Below are 20,190 nucleotides of genomic sequence, written 5' to 3'. Positions count from 1 at the left end.
GATAAGTACCCACATAATTACCGACGTATTGTCGTGTGGCCAGCCCCCTAACGGCTCGTGACGTTTTTACCCCCTATCATGTTATGAATGAGAGGTTCCTATCAGGGAGGGGGCCGGCGCGAGGAGTGGGGGGCCGGTGGACGCCGCTCTCGCATTCGCCGGCCGTACCTCGCCGCGAGTGTGTGTATCATCCGCGCTCAGCGTTGTCATAACATTCCTCGCGTGCAGTGAAACTTCATAAAAAATATTTTGTTGCAAAAACAAATGGGCGTAGATAGTGAAACGTAAACTTGTGATGATGCACAGTGTTCTGTGAAATTTGCGTCGTTTGACAGTTAGTCGTGGTGCAGTTTGCATTCTTTCCCGAGTTCCGCCCGCTCGGAGGACAGTAAGAGAGTGACAGTTTGCTGTGTTTTGTGCGAGTTTTTCTTGGAGGAGTTCTCTGTGTTCTTAGTCGGAGGCCGTCGTGAACACCGGCCCCGACATGGAGGGTTACTTCGACATCTCCAACGACCTGAAGGACGTCTGGGAGGCGGACATTGACCCGGTGAGTTGACCTTGCTTGATATCTGTTATCGCTCAAAGGTGCTGATGTGATTTAATTAGCGATCTGGCGAACAATGTTGTGAGAGAAGTGCGCTGTTATTGTTAAACTGAAAATTGATAGCGACGCAAGTTTGAATGTTATACGAACAAGTCATTCATGTCGAAACAATTGCTGAACAATACCACCGCTAAAGAAAAAGTTTGCTACTTGCATACCTCGCTGCGTTCGCATGAATACGTTTATACAGTCGTAAAAGATTGAGACTGGAATGAAAGTTTACTTCGATAGCGCATAAACAAACTTTATCGATAACTAAACCTCGTTAATCATCAACCTAGGAATGTTTCTATCGAATTTAATTAATATAGAGTTCTACCTACCTTTAAGACGATAAGTATTCAATAATAAACATCGCTACTTTCTAAGTGTGGCAACCCTGACTGTCTACCTACATTCTAGAAATTGGTGAGAGAATAGTATGACATAGGTAGGTATGTGACCACTTTCGTTGGTACTGTTTATAAACTAACTCTGAATCACATTTCAATCGGTGTACGTTATGCGGACTGTTTAATCAAATCAACATTACCTTTGCCTACCTATCCACAGTGTCGTAATTCCCAAGACAAAAGAATGATCGATAATCGATATTTGAATCGATTAACGATGTCTAGAATGTTCACTAATTCTGCATTAGTGATATAGAAATCCTTAGGAAAGCTCCGATTAGATTTCTAATTGATAATGTAGTTACGCCTAATATGGATTTAATTAAGACTTGCCTCTGTTCTGTAATGTAAGGTGGATACCTAATTTAGTATTTATTAGGTAGGTAAGTACAAATTGCAGGCTTCTTGAGAAACAAGTTTGAAGGAGTAATTAACATTTTTGATGTAATAACAAGGAATTTGTGTGTAATTTGTTTCGGTGGAGCAGCTTATCTTGCGCTGGGGTTTTTACTCACGTTTTGTTTATTTATTTAGCAAGAAGGTTTGTTGTTTTCTCGAGTTTCAAGTCTCCAACTTCACGAAACAACGGCTAACAGGTACCTAGGTACTGAGAAATCAAGGTTCACATGAAATGTATGGGGCGTAAAGTAAGATTAGACCCCCAAATTGTTGGCAAAAATTCTAAAGTAAGAAAATTGACTAGTCTAAAAGAAGAATGCGAATGAATAAAATCATTAAATTACTTTGAAGTTTAAAATGATACCCCTATTAGATTTAATTAACCCCCGACGCAAAAACGACGGGGTGTTATAAGTTTGACGTGTCTGTGTGTGTGTGTGTGTGTGTGTGTGTGTATGTGGCATCGTAGCTCCCAAACGGATGATCCGATTGTAATGCGGTTTTTTTTGTTTAAAAGGTATGTCAGTCGGGAGTGTTCTTAGCTATGTTTGGTGGAAATCGGTTCAGGTCTTCAAGGTCATCAGCTCGTTTGCTAGATGTGATAGGAATGTTACACGCTCAGTTTACTTGCAAGTATATGTGGGATCTGAAATTTGAAACACTAATGTCTTTTGGAACCACTGAGCTGGTCTGCTGTTAGGGCAAGAAGGTAGGAGACGTAACCCTGAACTGCCTTTTAGTGAACCCATCGAGTTTGGGCTCGTTGAACTTGTCTTGACGAGTTCTCTTCATGTTTCTGATTGACGAGAACCTGATGCTGGAAATGGGATGTGGCTGATGAAACCCTGGAATGCCGGAATGAAACGGATAAAACGATTTATATTTTTGCTGAAAATCTAGAATGTCCAAAGGTTAATCTTTATTGTTTCTCCATCTGTGCAATTCTCCCAGAGCCAGTTTGTCATGAGGATTGTTAAACAGCTTCCTTTGGTCGAGATCGCACATAGCGACCCCTTCTTAAGATAAAATAAATTAAATGAAAGAAGGAAAAATTAAGGAGCTCCTTTAAAAAGCATGAAATAAAATTAAATTATAATTTAAAAACCGACCCCAAAAATAACTTTAACACTACGTAAACTAAATTTTGACGTGTCGGGGGACCGCTTTTTACCTTCATAAATACTTACATAAATCAAATGATACCTACCTAATTACAACATTCGTTTAAAAAAAAAACACGTAGGTATCTAAAGTAATGAATTAGAGCGGTCCCCCGACACGACAAAATTTAGTTTACGTAGTGTTAAAAGTTATTTTTTGCTTTTTATAGGGTTTAATTACGTACTTTTTTTGGGTCGGGGGTTTTTTTAAATTTATAATTTTCGTTGACCAATTTGTAAGGGAAGCGATAAAATCACAGCGGTCGCTCGAAGGGGAGTGAAAAGGCATCCGTCCTTCCGATCTCACTTCCTACCCGAATATTATAACCCTCGGAACGAGTATAAGGGTACCGGTTATTTATCATTGAGTTATCAGTTCAATGAAGTCATTCAAATAAAATTTAACACCGTTTTGGAAAGCAGGAAATAGCCAATTTAAATGATAATTATTGTAAGTTACAAAATAAACTAGTGCTTGCAAAACGGGAAGTAGACTTCAACTTTGAGTCGTTTTGTTACTTGTACTGATCACACGCAAGTTAAAACCTTTTCAAAACTTTTTTTTTGTTGGTAGCACCAAGCCAAATCAACAAGTGTTGCCTACTTCACACGGAATCATTTGTAGTTCACTAACACCCTGCCACTGTTACCCAATCTACATACTCTTTATTAAAATTCCTCACACAAGCCCCGAGTCCTGTCTCTTACGTATTAAGAATTATTAATACTCCTCTGTATCGTTCACAATCAAAAGGGTAATCGCTCTATCAATGAAAGGATTAAATCTATAGGCAGTGCGTATATTGACCTCTTGTGGTACAAAAAAGGCCTGCAACGGAATCAAAACAATTTTTTGTGGGCCTACGTTCGGCGATGTCTTACAAGTTACAATAGTGGCTCAGGCCGCAGTTTTATCCTCCTTCTCAAATATATTTCGTAGAAAATTAAAGCTACTGTGACAAATTGACTTTATGGTAGCTTCTGAGTATTTTTTCGATGGTTCTTACTGTATAATGTTAAAAGTTACGGAATTCTTAGTAAGCAATGAATATTTTGCCTAGTAACTGCTATTAATGTTTTGATACATTTATCCTTAGTGTGTATGTGTGCTCATTGTAGGTATAAGCATTGTGTAAATGAAATTGTAAATTAATTTAATGACTTTGATAATTAATAATACCAACTCATATGCAAATTCGACTCATCAGGTTTCTATCCATATGCTTTTAAAATAGAAAAAGCTTATTTCTAGTTGCATTTCTAAAAAAACCCAGGTATTCTGCTCGTTTTGTTAAAAATACACAAATGCGCAACATAAATGGTAAATGACGAAACCATAAAACCGACATTCCAATTAAGTACAGCGAGTGGTTTCATAAAAAATTACCTGCCATTAAAAAGAAACGAGCTTTACCTTGGTAAACCAACAATTTTGACAATTGTTTCTTCAAAGATCACTCAAAATCCGTCGGTTTTCGGGAAAGGTCGTTAAGACCTCGGCTAGAATCACCTGTAACTCGTTTTGTGCTATGCGGTGACGTCATCACTTAATGGCTGATAACCCGGCTGCGATGCGGAGATGATTTGCATGCGTTCACTTGTTGCGTGCGTGAGCACTTCCAGATTTGGTCAGGTTGGCTGGGCGTACATTTCTTATGGCTCTCGACGTACGGTATAGTATGGTGCGTCGACCTGGTGCGTTGAACTAAGGGGCCCGGCGCCGCAGGTGCTTTTTTATTAATATTAACTCGTTTTTTTAATAATGATGGACAGTGGGAGCTAGTTAACTCTATTTAGAACCTCCACGGTGAAGTTGTAAAGTAATTAAGACGCTGCTGTTATGGGATTACGGTTGGGATTTGAACTTCAGAAATTACTTAGAGTGACATCGTCTTCAAATAAGGGTACCTATATTTGGCGGTAGAGTAAATCATCTTGCATAAATGCGTACCTACATTGAAACTGTCGTATGAAAAGCTTAACTTTCTTCATGATGCTATAAAAAACTATAATATTCAATTTAAAATCTTGAAACCTCCGTACGGTAACTTAAGTTCTGTTTCTGCGTTTCTGTTAGTTCCTAACTAATTTAAATAGTTATAGATTTAGATAAGGTGCTGGTAAAACTTTTTATTAGATCATGGTTTGAGTTTAATTAGAACTTTTTCTGTTAATTGGGTGGTACTTAATATATAATATTAGTTACTTATACAAAGTACAGTTACATATATGTATAATAGTGCCCGCTTTTTTCTTGGTAGTAAGCTAGGTAGGTATATCCTTTTTCCAAAAATGTCCTCCTACATCCGGTGTCCGGCTGTGCGTCATTTTGTTTTACTCACACTCGATAGGGTTGTCAAACTTTTGTCCGCCCATTTTTCAGGCAAACCATTAATAATTTGACTAATATATAACTAAAATATGAAATCCGACTGTGCGTACCTACTGATATAATAAACTCTTGGTCATCATTTGTTAATCATGTAACATAAAATGAAATTAAATTTTATATTGACACGTGCAGTAACAATAATGATTTTATTGCAATTTAGCTATTTCAAATTAAGGTAAATTCCTGCATAAATACCTATTTACAAGCTTTCCAGCCAACGGGTATCTAAACGTCAAAACATATTGAGCACCGGTGGAGATTGTATTAAAATGATTTTTTTACACAACCCTATAACAAAATATTCCAATTTTCTTTAATAAAATAGTCGGTAATTCTCATTATGGTAAGTAAACGAGCGAAACTATCCGAACCTTATTCGGACTCATAAATGATATAACCTTTGCCCTCACTTACTTTTATATTACTGGCAACACTTAATGGTTTTAGCTGACATTACTCGGTTAGGGTTGCCATCCCATTTTATTTATTTTTTTCTGATTTCAATTTTATTGGAACAAAATTAATTATTATAAAAATATTTGCAGATTCGTACACACCTCTATTGAGGATAGGGTCGATAGCTATCCGAAATGAAAATTGGTGACTAGGCACCAATTTATTTTATTACGCCGTTTTATAAATTCCAAGGTATACACGACGCTTACCCAGAAATATATTATTTTTTACATAAAACCCAAAAATGATCTCATCAAGAGCTGCTAAGTCAATATCCACCGTAATTATATAGATCGGAGCGCAGCAACCCTCCATTAGGTTACTATAAGTTGGTACTGCCGGTACGTATTGTCCGTGAGTCTGGTCTGTGAGTAACCGCGACCGCGTTATAATGGTAATTGAATTTCCTTTCCGGTTATAATTCCTCATTGCTCTTACTACAAACGAGGCGGTAGAAGCGTTAATTAAAAATAACAGATAATAACGGATAACGGTATCACAAACTAAGATTATGAAACGATGTAACGTAACTTTGAAGAAACGGACCGTTTCGAAATAGGTTACAAGAAGGTTTTAAAAGATGAGTGCCTAAAAATGAAAAACACAACAAGGAGATGTGAAACGTACCGGATTGAAAACTAATTGGATTAAGTAATAAAATAGTGATTTATTTGGCGTTGCACAAACTAGTCTTGCATGATGTTATGTACATCTAGGAGCACGCAATCAAACTGGACTAACCCGTGGTTTTGCGTGTGTACATTGTAAAGTGTATTAAAAATAACAGGTTCTGGCGTATATACATATTGATATATCCTTATAGCTAGCTGAATCTTTATTTTCATGAGTTTTACGTGTATACCTACCATCTTACTGGAGGTAGTCAGTTGCAATAGAATATCTTTGCCTTTTGCTGGCAATTGGCAACATTCTTTGTGGTTGCATTACAATTTTTCAAACATACGACAAACTCAGACCCGTCATGTCACAAGCACTAAAGTTCAGTGATTTTCTTTTAAACAGAAACATAAGAACAATTTTAATTTAATATTCAAGTCTTAAAATCTGAATCTTAACTAAAGCATGAGCCTCATTCAGCGTCAAAGCAGACCTTTGGGGAATGAATTTTAAACTTTTAAAATGTGTTCAGTATTTCCAGTAAAATGGAATTGAGTGTAGGTAGTCTAACTTTTATATTCATAGTTGGGTGTAGTGTTACTAACGCAGTGGGAGTTCTATTCAAGCAGTATCTCGGTGTTTATCAGTTTAAAAAAGTTGAATTTCCTCATTGCAAAAAAGTTGGTACGTTTCATACTCTTTTAGATACCGACAACTATTTTTACAACGGTAAATGGCACCGAGAGGCCAATACTTGAAAGCAAAATAAAGTCTGAACAGTTTCTTCAATAAACGTCTCAGTTAAACCCAGTTTCTAAAATCCACAGACCACAACTTCAACGTTAGCGTAAACACAATGAGTCTATCGATTAACAACGGAATGTAGCCGACCTTTTGCTAGTTCCAATCTAGGGCTTCCAGACGAAAAAAAATTGCTCCAGTGAAATTCAAACGTCCTTCTCAAGAACGTTCCAGTTCACGTCTCGAAAAGTTTCTCATTTGAATTTGTTCTAAGAGTACCTTGGCTTCGTTTGTACATACACTGATTTGCTTTATGTACTACATCCTGTTACCTTAGGCAAAGGCTTAATTGGAACCATTTAAGTCTGATTTACATGGTTATATTGCCTACGTTTGTTAGGGGTAACAACAGACTCACAGAAATACCTTTGAAACTAGAACTCGAGAAAGAGACAATGGGTACAATCGCCGTAAGTCATACAACCATATCAGAGTATGTTCATGCACCACAGGTTGGACATGGCGCTCCTCATATACTGTTACAATGCAAATATTATAATGGCGCTGTTGCTATCACGACTGCACATTGTAAACCTGTATGCCTAGATTATTTGAATGTTAATATTCTTGTAAATTCACATAAAATGTCGCATTCCAAAGATAGGTAGCGCGACAACCCTACGCATGCGGATACGCCCAGTGTTGCAAATAAGAAATGCTAACTGAACCGATATACTTATGATAATTATGAATAATCTAGTAATACGACCACGTGTCCTGAATGCTATGTTCGCCACGTTAGTCAATCTAGGCTAACATGTAATACTCATTGCAATTTTCCGAGCGGCCTCGGGAGTAATAGGTAAGCAGATAGGGGCTATGCCGGCTATGGTTGCATTAATGTCTAAGCACAATGCGGTGCAACGGAAAAACGACTGTTTGGTTTGTTAAACTACTGTCGTTCTAAAAGTTACCTTGGAAGTAAGTATTGTATGTTGGTTCTAGTACAAGGACGGGTTAAGCGTGGGCAGCAATGTTTCAAGGGATGTTATTATTTATTTGTATGGAAATGGCTGTCTTTGTTTGTTTTTATTCGATGAAAGACTGTGTCTTTCTATTCGAATTTTCGTTCAATTTTCGGGCCTTTGTAACTACTTTTATGAAGAACAATTATTATAGTTGAGTTATCAATAGTAGCCGCTATTTAGATTACAGAAAGCTGAATAAATACCACAGAGTGTGCGTGTACAGAGGATGATCAACTCACTGAAAATAATTTAAAAATCATCGTGCGTCTGCAACATGAGTATGATAATTTCAACTATGACTGTCTGGCCAAGAATAAATGCAAAATAATTACGTTCCCTGTTCAAATGTATGACTGTGTGTCTAAAGAAAAACAAATGAAACACGCCTTTGCACTGCATGTCTGGCCTTTCGGATTCACTATCTCAAATCTGAGGAATTGGGGAACATCGCAATGCCTTCTAAACGATCTCACATTAACTAGCAGATAATATTGGTGTTAACACTAACTTGTTTGTGGTTCGAACAATAGCTACATTGCGTAAATACGTGGCTGGGCGTTGCGTCACTCACGATCGGTCTGTATCGAATGGTATCATTTCAAAAACAAGATATTGACACAAGTGTATACTGTGACATTGTTTCAGTACTCCGTGCCTTACTTATGTATAGTTCAAGTCCAATAACACGGATTCTTGTTATCCTCTACTTGTATTTTCTCGGTTTTCTGATATAGAAACTTGTTGTTGAGTATTTCTGTAGAATGTTTACTGGTGAAGTCAAACGTGCTAAGAGTTATTCAGCGTTTAGTAATTTACGTTGTTTGCTCGTTACGCTAATTGTTCGAGGTACTCATTCCTTCCACCTGCCTGTTTGTAATTAGTAGTTTTATCAAACAGGAATTTAAGCACTTATTCAGTTTTGACGGAATACTGTTACTGACTCGTTACGAATGCTGTTATTGCCTAAAAATTAACCTACATTATATTTGTTTTTATTGGGAGTAATCGCTAAATAAAGATGCACTTAATGCACGCCTTTCGCGTGTGAAAGGCGCTCAGTACGTCATACGTGTATGCTAGTTTGCATTCCTCTCACTGTGTGAGCGGCCAGTGTTGTTGTGCTCGAGAAAAATAAATAGGATTGTTGAGATTTATTTGGTAAGTATGACTAAAACGCTGGTGATGTAAATTATTATGAAACACGACAGTTTAACTGACAAAAATATATTAAAAATATTTGTATATTAAGGTAGACGACAGCAGATTCATAGGGATATTATTTTTGTTCATTTTCAAAGTGTATTTGAAATTAAATTGATCTGTCAACTTTATGACTTTATCAGGGAATATCAGAATATCACACATGGCAACACCAGCGCTAACGCATGCATTTAGAGAGCCGCTACTGAAACAATTGTCATTCCTTATTAGCACCGTCTAGCGGCACATTTTACAAACGACACGGTTATTGACACCGCCGTGTAAACAGACATGGAACGCATTTAAATTATTTCGGCTATTTGAAAAAACCGCCTACGTAATTTTTACTATAAATATTAGTTTTTAATAAGATAACTTTAGTCAAAATTTCAATATTATATCACTGAAAGATAGCTGATCCATGAAGTCGTGTTACCAATTTACTTACAAACATGTTAAATATTTTAACGCCTATTTTAAAATTCTGTTAATGGCATATCACTTGACAAGAAAATGTAACTGAATTCAAAACTCATTAACAAAATCCTGCCCACTTAATGAAGCAATAAAGAACCACGCTAAGCACCAATTTGTTAGGCAAGTGTATTTATTAATTGGTTCATTAGTCTGTAATGAGGAAGCTCATTGCAGCTCACACCTCTTGGAAGTGATAGTTCAGTGGCTAGCCGCAGCATTTCGCCAATTTGCTGCAAATTGAAAACGAGCGAAGTAATTTTGCATTAAATTTCAGTTTCCGTACTATAATTTTCTGTTTGAGGCCGTATCTAGACTCGTTCGCGCCAAAACTTTTAAAATGGTGGAATGACGTTTTGTTAAGTGTTGCTAGTTTATTAATTTCATTGTATTGTAAAATAGTGGACTATCTAGATAGGAGATTTTGGTACAAACATTTAATAAAAGATTATTCAAATAAATTTTCGCATTGAAAATACAATATCTTAGTAGGATAAGGTAAACAGAATAAAAGAAAATAAGAATATAATACATATTTATGTACCTACTTTTATCTATGCCAGACGTCATTAATTAATAAAGTGATACAGAATGAAGATTTATAACGCATATTATCTATAGTAGGTAAAGTAGTACGCTTATAATTCTGTAAGCAACAGCAATTTTTCGCGTTATCTCATTCAGAATTCAACGTGATAAAAGACGAAACAGTGCGCACAGTTTTTACGAATGCACTTAACAAAACCTAGGTCAACTGCTTCACGCGAGAAAGGTTAAAGACAGATATTAATAACTTGCTTTTATCTCAACGTGAATTATTTAGGGTTATGCTGAATGTGAATCGTATTAATGTCGGCAATAAAATTTACCTGAAGCGGCGTATCTAAACTGCGTTTTCATGTTGGACTTGCTATGCATCAATCTTTTATCTTAATAGGGAAGATTTTTTTTTTTTCATTTAATTGTAGGATAATATGGAAACTCCTTTTTGGCAACATAAAACAAATTATTGTCTATGCCTACCACAAAGTTAGTGGAGACAACATAAAAAAAAATATTTTCAAAATTGGAACCCGCGAGCAGATAGCAGTCAAATAAAATTTGAAACAAATGAACGTCAGAAGAATCTCTATCTTCGATATGTAATGACCTAATAATGTTCGGGCACCATTACATAACTGCATTATGTCAACGGGACTGCGACCTTAGATAAACGTCCCTGATAATGGTTACCTTACAGACCTGCGAGCGACATAACCTTGTCGTTTTAATTAATTGCAATTTCCTTTGCGTTACGTAATTCAGCTTTCATTTTATTGGCAGATTTGAAATTGGAATTATGTGTGGACTTTCTTTTTTTTATTTGATAGCCTAGGTGAGCTAAATTTGACATTATACTGTTAGTAGTTTCTAGAACAAATATGGGTAACTGGGTCCTAATTTATCAAAAATGCCTATTGTATTCATACAATGTTTTTGTTTTTGATAAAGAATTCTAAAAACAAACTCAAAAGTTTATCGTGTATTAAGAAAAACCCGTGTACAACTCACCTTCTTATCAACATTAAAAAAGAAACCTGTAAGTATAAGCAATTTAGTAACAAAATACGATTAAACTAATATTTAGTATCAAAAATAACTTCCTCAGAAATAAATTGCGATCCTCCAACTAGATTCTACTGAATGAATCTCCTTTCTAAAGATTCTAGACTAAAATGCGCTTTATGGGGAGCCTTTGACTTAATAAATATGCAAAGAGAATCGCTATTCAGATAGATGAACTATTCAATGTTTTATGTTTAATTTAAACTGAACTATTAAAAGGGTAAAAATTATAAATTTAAAAAAACCCCCGACCCAAAAAAGTACGCAATAACTATGACAAAAGGTTAAAAACGCTAAACCCTATAAAAAGCAAAAAATAACTTTTAACACTACGTAAACTAAATTTTGTCGTGTCGGGGGACCGCTCTAATTCATTACTTTAGATACGTGTTTTTTTTTTAAACGAATGTTGTAATTAGGTAGGTATCATTTTGATTTATGTAAGTATTTGTGAAGGTAAAAAGCGGTCCCCCGACACGTCAAAATGTAGTTTACGTAGTGTTAAAAGTTATTTTTTGCTTTTTATAGGGTTTAGCGTTTTTAACCTTTTGTCATAGTTATTGCGTACTTTTTTGGGTCGGGGGTTTTTTTAAATTTATAATTTAATTTTATTTCATGCTTTTTAAAGGAGCTCCTTAATTTTTCCTTCTTTCATTTAATTTATTTTATCTTAAGATGGGGTCGCTATATGCGATCTCGGCCAAAGGAAGCTGTTTAACAATCCTCATGACAAACTGGCTCTGGGAGAATTGCACAGATTGAGAAACAATAAAAATTAACCTTTGGACATTCTAGATTTTCAGCAAAAATATAAATCGGTTTATCCGTTTAATTCCGGCATTCCAGGGTTTCATCCACCACATCCCATTTCCAGCATCAGGTTCTCGTCAATCAGAAACATGAAGAGAACTCGTCAAGACAAATTCAACGAGCCCAAACTCGATGGGTTTACTAAAAGGCAGTTCAGGGTTACGTCTCCTATCTTCGTGTCCTAACAGCAGACCAGCTCAGTGGTTCCAAAAGACATTAGTGTTTCAAATTTCAGATCCCACATATACTTGCAAGTCAACTGAGCGTGTAACATTCCTATCACATCTAGCAAACGAGCTGATGACCTTGAAGACCTGAACCGATTTCCACCAAACATAGCTAAGAACACTCCCGACTGACATACCTTTTAAACAAAAAAAACCGCATTACAATCGGATTATCCGTTTGGGAGCTACGATGCCACATACACACACACACACACACACACACACACACACACACACACACACACACACACACACACACACACAGACACGTCAAACTTATAACACCCCGTCGTTTTTGCGTCGGGGGTTAATAAATGACTTAAAGTCATTTATGACTACAGGCGCTTTATTAAGACTTAATAAGATGAAATAGGCTCTTGCCGGGACTGCGTGCTTGTTCAAAAGAGTTACCGCGGACCTGGCGCATAGGTAAAAGGGCTCCAGAAGAAAGATTTTATGAAAGTCTGACATTTTACGTCGTGGAGCGGGACTCAAAAAAACAAATGGTCAAAATTCACTTCAAAGAGAAGTTACATAAGTTTAATTTCAGTTACACAGTTTCAAAAATGTTAGGAAATTATTCTTAAAATGTCACTTAAACTAATGCTTGGTATTTTTATTTTAACTACAATATGAATTTCCCGTAAATCTGATAGCATCACTCGATTGCATTAAATAGATAACATAAATTAAAATCGCATTAACCGTAGTGTTAGTAGAACGCTATCTATGAAGGTAAAATTAAATATGATAGATACAATTAATTGTCATATTCTTAACTGATAATATATTAACCAGGTCAACTCGTAACATTGCTAGATATAAATGCTTTTATGGCTTACATAGGTAGTGCCGTTGTAATTGTACCCAACACGCTGCTTATTGAAAAATGCTTAATTCATTGGTTTGGTGGTTGGGATCCATGGAAATACGTGGTCGCACAATGCTCATCTAATCACGCATATTTTGCAAAATAAAATAAACTACTAACGCAATAAACGATTAAATTAAATAGGGGGATAATTCCTGGAATATATTCCATTTCCTTTAATATCCACAGTGCTCCAATGTCAAGACAAACCAAACAAAAAGGCTACATATCCTCTTTAACTAATCCTGACTACCAACCTCTTAAGAATTTCACCCATTAAACATTAATCCACAATCTCGTACTCAACTTTCCATATTCAATCTTCGCATCAAAAGTAATGGAACACAGATCGTTTAAAATCACTTCATGAGATATGTATTATAATAGGTATCTGCTAGAGGCGACACACCCGTGCGTTCACGCGGATGCGATTGCAATCGACTCGCATTCCGTACCAGTAGCTGCACTTGCATAGCGCTAGTCTTCGTAAGTGTCACATAGTCGTATGTGAAGATAATTTTATTCACAATTACATAGGTATATATTGTGATTTTTTAAATACTTTTTGGCTTTGCATTGTGCTAAGCGTTAAAAGTTACTTGATACTGAAAACTTTATTACATTTAGGCAGCTTAATTTTATAGTAGAGATTGCTTGAAAGTGCCAAAATTTCCACAAATAAGCTTCTTAGCATTGACGCAATCCTTACCTTCTTAACTTCGAAACACACCTCAACAATCTACGTATTTATTTAATGCAAATGAAAGCAATTACAGCATGCGTACTAAAGACCCCGATGCAGATACAAGAGCGATAGCAAGATATCCATCGTGAGCATTCATGTTAAAAAACCCATTAATCACGGGCTTATTTACTTACGTTTTTCTAACTAACCACCATTTTTTTTCTTTTTTTAAAATCAATGTTTATAAATATCTCACTTGTCTAATCGTACACTTAAATCTCCTATGAATTACAACCTCTTTTTTAAGGATAGTAATTTGTAATTTGCCAAACAAAACACGTGCGCCTAAGATTTCGTGATTGGAGCCTTTATTGACGAATTCTCATTGACAGGTCGTTAATGACGTTCCCTCGTTTCTTCAACTGGAGTTACGAAAAAACTTTGCATTTATAAATAGTGTGCCCCTTTTTTTCGTACCTACCTATGTATTTTTATTGGCTGCCTATATTTAAGTCATTTATTCATACAAAACTATTACAAAGTATGAACTCGAAGAACATGTCCCAATCACCGACTTGACACTTTGAATAGTACGACAATGTTTTAAAACATCTTGTAGACAGGATTTTGTTTTATAATATTATGATAAGGAATCTAATCTACCATGCGAGCTGTACTGACCCATTTCTCTCAGTTGACTCATAAGTAGAGATAACGGATGATTTTTTTTTTTTTTTTTTTAATTAGCCTATGCTGTCCCACTGCTGGGCAAAGGCGGATAATAAAAAATAATAAACGGATGATAGACGAAATAAAATTTTGAAGTTTCGGTTTGACGCGCGACTCAACAATTTGGATAAGTTCGTTTACCTATCTAGATGTCACTTCTAAAACCAAAGAAAAGACAATATTATTCACTATCAGTCAGTTAGTAGGTAATAGATATAGTTTAAGGAAAATGGTCTTATCTACAAAGAATTCTATTTTACTTTTCATGTGTTTTTTTAAGAAACTTTGGTAATTTTATCAGGACCAGCCTTCATTCCATATACGAAATAGATATTTCTCAGTATTCCTAGTAAATAGTTACAGTTATTAAACTGATACACTAATCAATATCTCTTACAGCTAACTATGAGCTCACTATAATCTCCAAGAACACCAAACGACTATAATTTCAATTATCTCCGCTAGAACTTTACGAGTAACTGCACAAAATATCGATGAAGAAATGATTATGACGTTAGCATACAAACCCTGGTAGTACGCAATAAGGTGCAGCCGTGTGAAAAACTAATAAATCACTAATTACTATGTGTAGAACAGGCGTCGCGTTCCAGTTCATGTGAGAAAATCAAAAAGCATGCAACTAGAACGCGCGGTGCATTTAACGAATTATTCATGACTTTTAGCATAGTGGCCAGTGGCTGTAGGAAAGTGCGGTTTCATTGACACAGTTTGAATGCATTTTTGAAAATGAAACACTTACCTAGCAGTAACAATGGTAACCGGATGAAAGAAAAGAGTTTTCATTTGAATATTTAAAATGGCTTCAGCAGCGTAGAATATTTTAATTTTAATCGTCAACTATTCCGATAATTCAAAACAATGTACGAATCGAGTATCGCACGGCGCGGGCCATGTAATAATATTCGTTATCACCACGGTATAAGTCGATTATTCGACCGTGAGCGAATAAAATTTATCGCTTGATAACACTTAACTAAGCGAACGGTTTTTGTGTTGGATAGTGTTGTTATGTAAGTTGCTTTCGCCACTCAGTGAAACTGGCTGGATCGAATCCGGTTGCACTTTTAAAACTTGCAGTGTTACATTTTCTGTCACACGTTACATAGGTGGTCTAAATGTTGAGGTCGACCTGTAATCTATAGACTACAGAACTTACTTCCTGAGTCGTGATCAAAAGATTTATCGCCATACCGTAATCGCACATTAATAGAAAGCAACTGATATCCATCGAGTGCTTGTTGTTATTGAAACGTAAATGACTTCAATAAAGATTCTGAGCTCGATAAAAACAAACAATTCTATATTGAATCAACTGCATGCGTCCATAATCGTATTGTTTTCATTTTCTCGTGTTAGAAATGGGTAATAAATCATTGATGGTAAATGAAAATTGATGAATATATCGATGTATATTTAACATAATATTATTTATTGGTTCTGTTAAAGATTGTGCATTATTAAAATTATATTGCGCTGTTCACATTATTCTTATTGACACGTAGCTTCAATCAATCAGTCTATGGAACAATCATGAATAAAAGTCAATCAATGAATAAAATCTTTAGATGCACATGGTTGGTGTGATTTTGCTGTTCATAATTGGCACATACTTAAGTATCTAGAGGTAAAATACGGCATAGATTAAAAAGCACACATACATCTTTTTGATCCAATCAATTTATTTAGGTAACTTGCATGAGCTTTATTGGTTTAAAACTAACAAATCATGCTCTTTACAAAGTATTGTGTTGATATTAATAGTTATTAAATTATTGTATTATATAACAGCAAGACCGAGGTGTGCCGTCTCATTATAATATGTAACTGGAAGGTGACCCCGGCTACCTTTATCCGCCCCTCATGTGAACTCTACAGACTTAGAAGTTATGTAACGTCTTAATATCATTTTCGAGACTTCGAAATTTTAGCCTATTAAAAGTTTGGTACTGCAGGTGTGGGCTTTCGAGGTATTCGATACTTCTTGTGTTATTTAGGTCTGTTTAATGATTTTTGGGAGATTCTTGGATAAGTTTTTTTAAGAGAACAAGGCAGGGAAAGCCCTTAAAATAGAAAGAATGTAATACTAGTCCGTAATATACTCGAAGGGTCTTTTTCAGCTTCGTCACAAAAAATGTAAAGTTGGAGTCACCGTAAAATTGTTGTAGTATATTTAGTAGAAACAAATTCAAACCAATTTAATATGTTTCTCACACAATATGCACTGATGCACTAATCTTTCGCGTGAGAGAGTGCGCGAATCTAGCGAAACGCACGCCATTTTCGCGCCTATCTTTTGTATGGATATTGTATGGAGAGCGCTTGTTCTATTAAACTAATTTCAACGTTTTTAGCCATTCAAGTAAAAGTAATAAGATGCTCATTTTCTCAGCTAATTGAGAGATGAATTAATTATACTGGTAGGTACTACAATAGGTTGTTTATGAAGCCAACAAACCGTATTTTGGATATAAAGTACGCAGTTGCATAAGAATCACCTATTTGTTATTCTTTGCAATTAAAATTGCATTGTGCACTAACATACCAATTAAACATCCCAAACAAAATTGTATTAAAGAAACCACATTTACATATGCATGTAATTCTAGAAATGAAACGTGCTAAGAGACGTAAACAGAGTTAAAAGGAAATATACCTAATATCTCTTGAAATAAGGTCGAGTATACAATGAAATATCAATGTTTTTCAGACTGCCAACAGATTAGACTGGCGACTTATGTTTCAAAGCTCAACTTTAGCCCAATAAAAATATAATCAATCATAAGTCGTACTAACGTTCATGTGTCTTGTACGAGGAAAATATACCGAAGTTTTCCTGTATCTTATTATAAAATACTATAGTGTTTATATGTGTAAAGTTATTATTTATCCTTAAAGGATGCGTCGCCTTGACTCTAAGGTATGAAGGTATGCAGAAATAAGTGCGTATGCTGCGCGATTATTATTGTAGCAATGATATGCTTTTATCAGCAAAAATCGATCTCTTCGACGTCCTTCTAATTATGGGACTGTATTGAACTGTGACTGCAAAAATATGCTTTCAATCACCAGTTGCAAAGTTCCAATGTGTGTTCCTGTGATCATAGTATATTTTTCTTCGACTTTTTATAATGTTTTTTGTATAAGTTCGTTGAAAATAATGAATATGGGATCTTTTTAATAAATCGACAATCGGTTCACTGACAAAACTTCTTGCAAAAAAAAACAGAATCAATACAAGCTTTTTTAGATTTTACTAACTGGGTTGAGGGGGTCAGATAGTCCCTCCTTGTAAAGCACTGGTACTCAGCTACATCCGGTTGGACTGGAAGCCGACCCCAACATAGTTGGGAAAAAGCTCGGAGGATGATGATGAGAAAATCAAAAATGACGATTGAACTTTTTACAGTGGTTGCAGATACAGTGGCAGAACTTTATTTTTGATCCTACTGGATCTCGGACCGCGGTAGCCCTTTCGAACAATTCCGCGGCCTTACAATTGCCTTGCCTACGATAACCAACTAGCCTGCTTATCTTACCAAACCCATAACAATATTTTGAATAGTCAAACAGATATGCGCTGGCAATGATACCTTTATATCTGGGCAATAATCTTACTTTCTATCTGGCTAAACTTGGCTAAGATCTTGGACCGTAAAGGTGTGCTATCGGTCTATCAGCATTTTCTTACCGTATGCGTAGCGGGAATTTGTTTTAATGACATAAGTAAACGGTTGGGTTGAAATAATCTTGGTGCAGGTATAGGTGTACTAATCTAAGAGTGATAGGGGATTATTGTGCATTAAATTGCCAAAGAATTCTTGTTCTAGAGTAGCTTTGAATTTTCCATCAAAATATGGTTTAATTAAATAACAATTAGGTACCAATAGCTTAGTACCGTGAGTGTCAGTATGACGAGTGACAGGAAAAAATGGAAGAGGATGACATATTGCGCCGACCCCAAATAAAATTGGGAAAAGGGCAGGAGGAAGAAGAAGGTACCAATAGCTCGGATGATGAGAACTAATGAATCCTGCCCCTTGCAACAATACTGTTGATTGCTGATGATCTATAAAAATGACTGTAGGTAACTGATTATGTCCTATGCGTACATAGAATTTCTGCTTGGTGACAGTGACGGTTCCCAACAAAATCCGGGATCCGCTACGTGTGTACAAAAGTGTATATCAGTTGAAGCTAATTAATATTAATAATAAAATTAATCCTTGAGTCGGAAGCCAGCAGGAGATTGATTAGATCGTCAATAGCGATCGGAATACAAAGCGGATTCGATAAATGATAATCGTATATTATTATAGAAGTTCCGAGAATAGTATGTAAGGACGTTCAAGTAATTTTATTGGAAAATACATATTACAAAATTATATCTTCCAAGTATCAACGTGAATAACAACATTGGCAGAGCTTTCCTCAATAAGAATATTTTTAATCTACATTTAATTAAAACAATGTTGAGGAGCCTAATTAATAACTCCTAAGGAATTCATCGTTGCATTCGATATTGCAATGTGCACCTCATAATTAATATTAAAATAACCACCCGACACGTAGGTAAAAGGAAGAAGCTTATAACGATCTGTATATTAAACTCTTACTACATCATCATCCTCCGAGCCTTTTTCCCAAACTACGTTGGGGTCGGCTTCCAGTCTAACCGGATGTAGCTGAGTACCAGTGCTTTACAAGGAGCGACTGCCCTATCTGACCCCCTCAACCCAGTTACCCGGGCAACCCAATACCCCTTGGTTAGACTGGTGTCAGACTTACTGGCTTCTGACTACCCGTAACGACTGCCAAGGATGTTCAATGACAGCCGGGACCTACAGTTTAACGTGCCATCCGAAACACAGTCATTGGTGTCTAAGATATACTTAGAAAGTACATACAAACTTAGAAAAGTTGCATTGGTACTTGCCTGACCTGGAATCGAACTCGCGCCCTCATACTCGAGAGGTTGGTTCTTTGCCCACTAGGCCACCACGACTTTTAAACTCTTACTACAACAGTTCAAAATTAAAGAGTATTCAAAAATAAATTTTAGAAACATTTACAAAGCAGACTGACCTACTCTGCAATCTGCAAATGTCAATGCCAAATATAACTGAATTCCGATATCAATTTTCCTCATACAAACTTCGATAAGTAAAAAGTGGTCTATGTGTGTATCAAAACGGGTTATAAAAACATTTAATAATTAGAAGTACCGTTAATTTTAGGCCACTGGTAGCTGTAATTGCCTGGGGGCATACTCTCGACTTATTGAATAGGCTATTAGAACCGTTGTTTCTAATACGGGGTATAAAGGAAGATTCCGGTTTCTAATACATAAGCTGTGACTGAGAAAAAACTTAAATCCTTGTTGACAACTTAAAGACATGCTTGAAAGTTTTCGTCTATATGTGCATTACCATGGTAAATATCTGAAGAGACGTAGGAAGCATATCTTTATTTCTATCGTTACTTTCATTCAAAAACGTTTCAAGAGAACAGTCGTAATCTTCTCCAAAAGCAAATCCTTCAATTTTCATTAAAATAAACTTTCATCCTCGAAAACTTTTCTATTTACGATGCTAACTCGGAACCAATGTGGGTAGTTCCATGAACGAAAGCCCACGCAAATGCTCCCCACGGACAGCGGTTTGTGACGTCATCAAACGCGTAGCCTTACACCGTCAGTACTGCATTTAATGACGTCAAGCTCGCGTGCTGACTGCCCACGATTTGAAGCGTGCCCTAGAACATTATCATGGCACCTTCCTA

General features: G+C 36.0%; 1 protein-coding gene across 1 annotated transcript in view; it reads left to right on the top strand.

Moving 5' to 3' along the window:
* The first annotated feature begins 136 nt into the window (after positions 1–136).
* The window catches only part of LOC110377385 (cyclic AMP response element-binding protein A), a 107,254-nt gene continuing 87,200 nt past the window's right edge, over positions 137–20,190 (top strand). Inside the window, exon 1 of the mRNA XM_049840900.2 lies at positions 137–547. Coding sequence (XP_049696857.1) covers positions 485–547 — 63 coding nt within the window. The 5' untranslated portion in view covers positions 137–484. The remainder of the gene's footprint in view (positions 548–20,190) is intronic.

Source organism: Helicoverpa armigera, chromosome 10 (genome assembly GCF_030705265.1).
Source record: "Helicoverpa armigera isolate CAAS_96S chromosome 10, ASM3070526v1, whole genome shotgun sequence".
In the NCBI taxonomy this organism is placed as follows: Eukaryota; Metazoa; Arthropoda; class Insecta; order Lepidoptera; family Noctuidae; genus Helicoverpa; species Helicoverpa armigera.
This window is presented reverse-complemented; position numbering and strand designations above follow the sequence as displayed.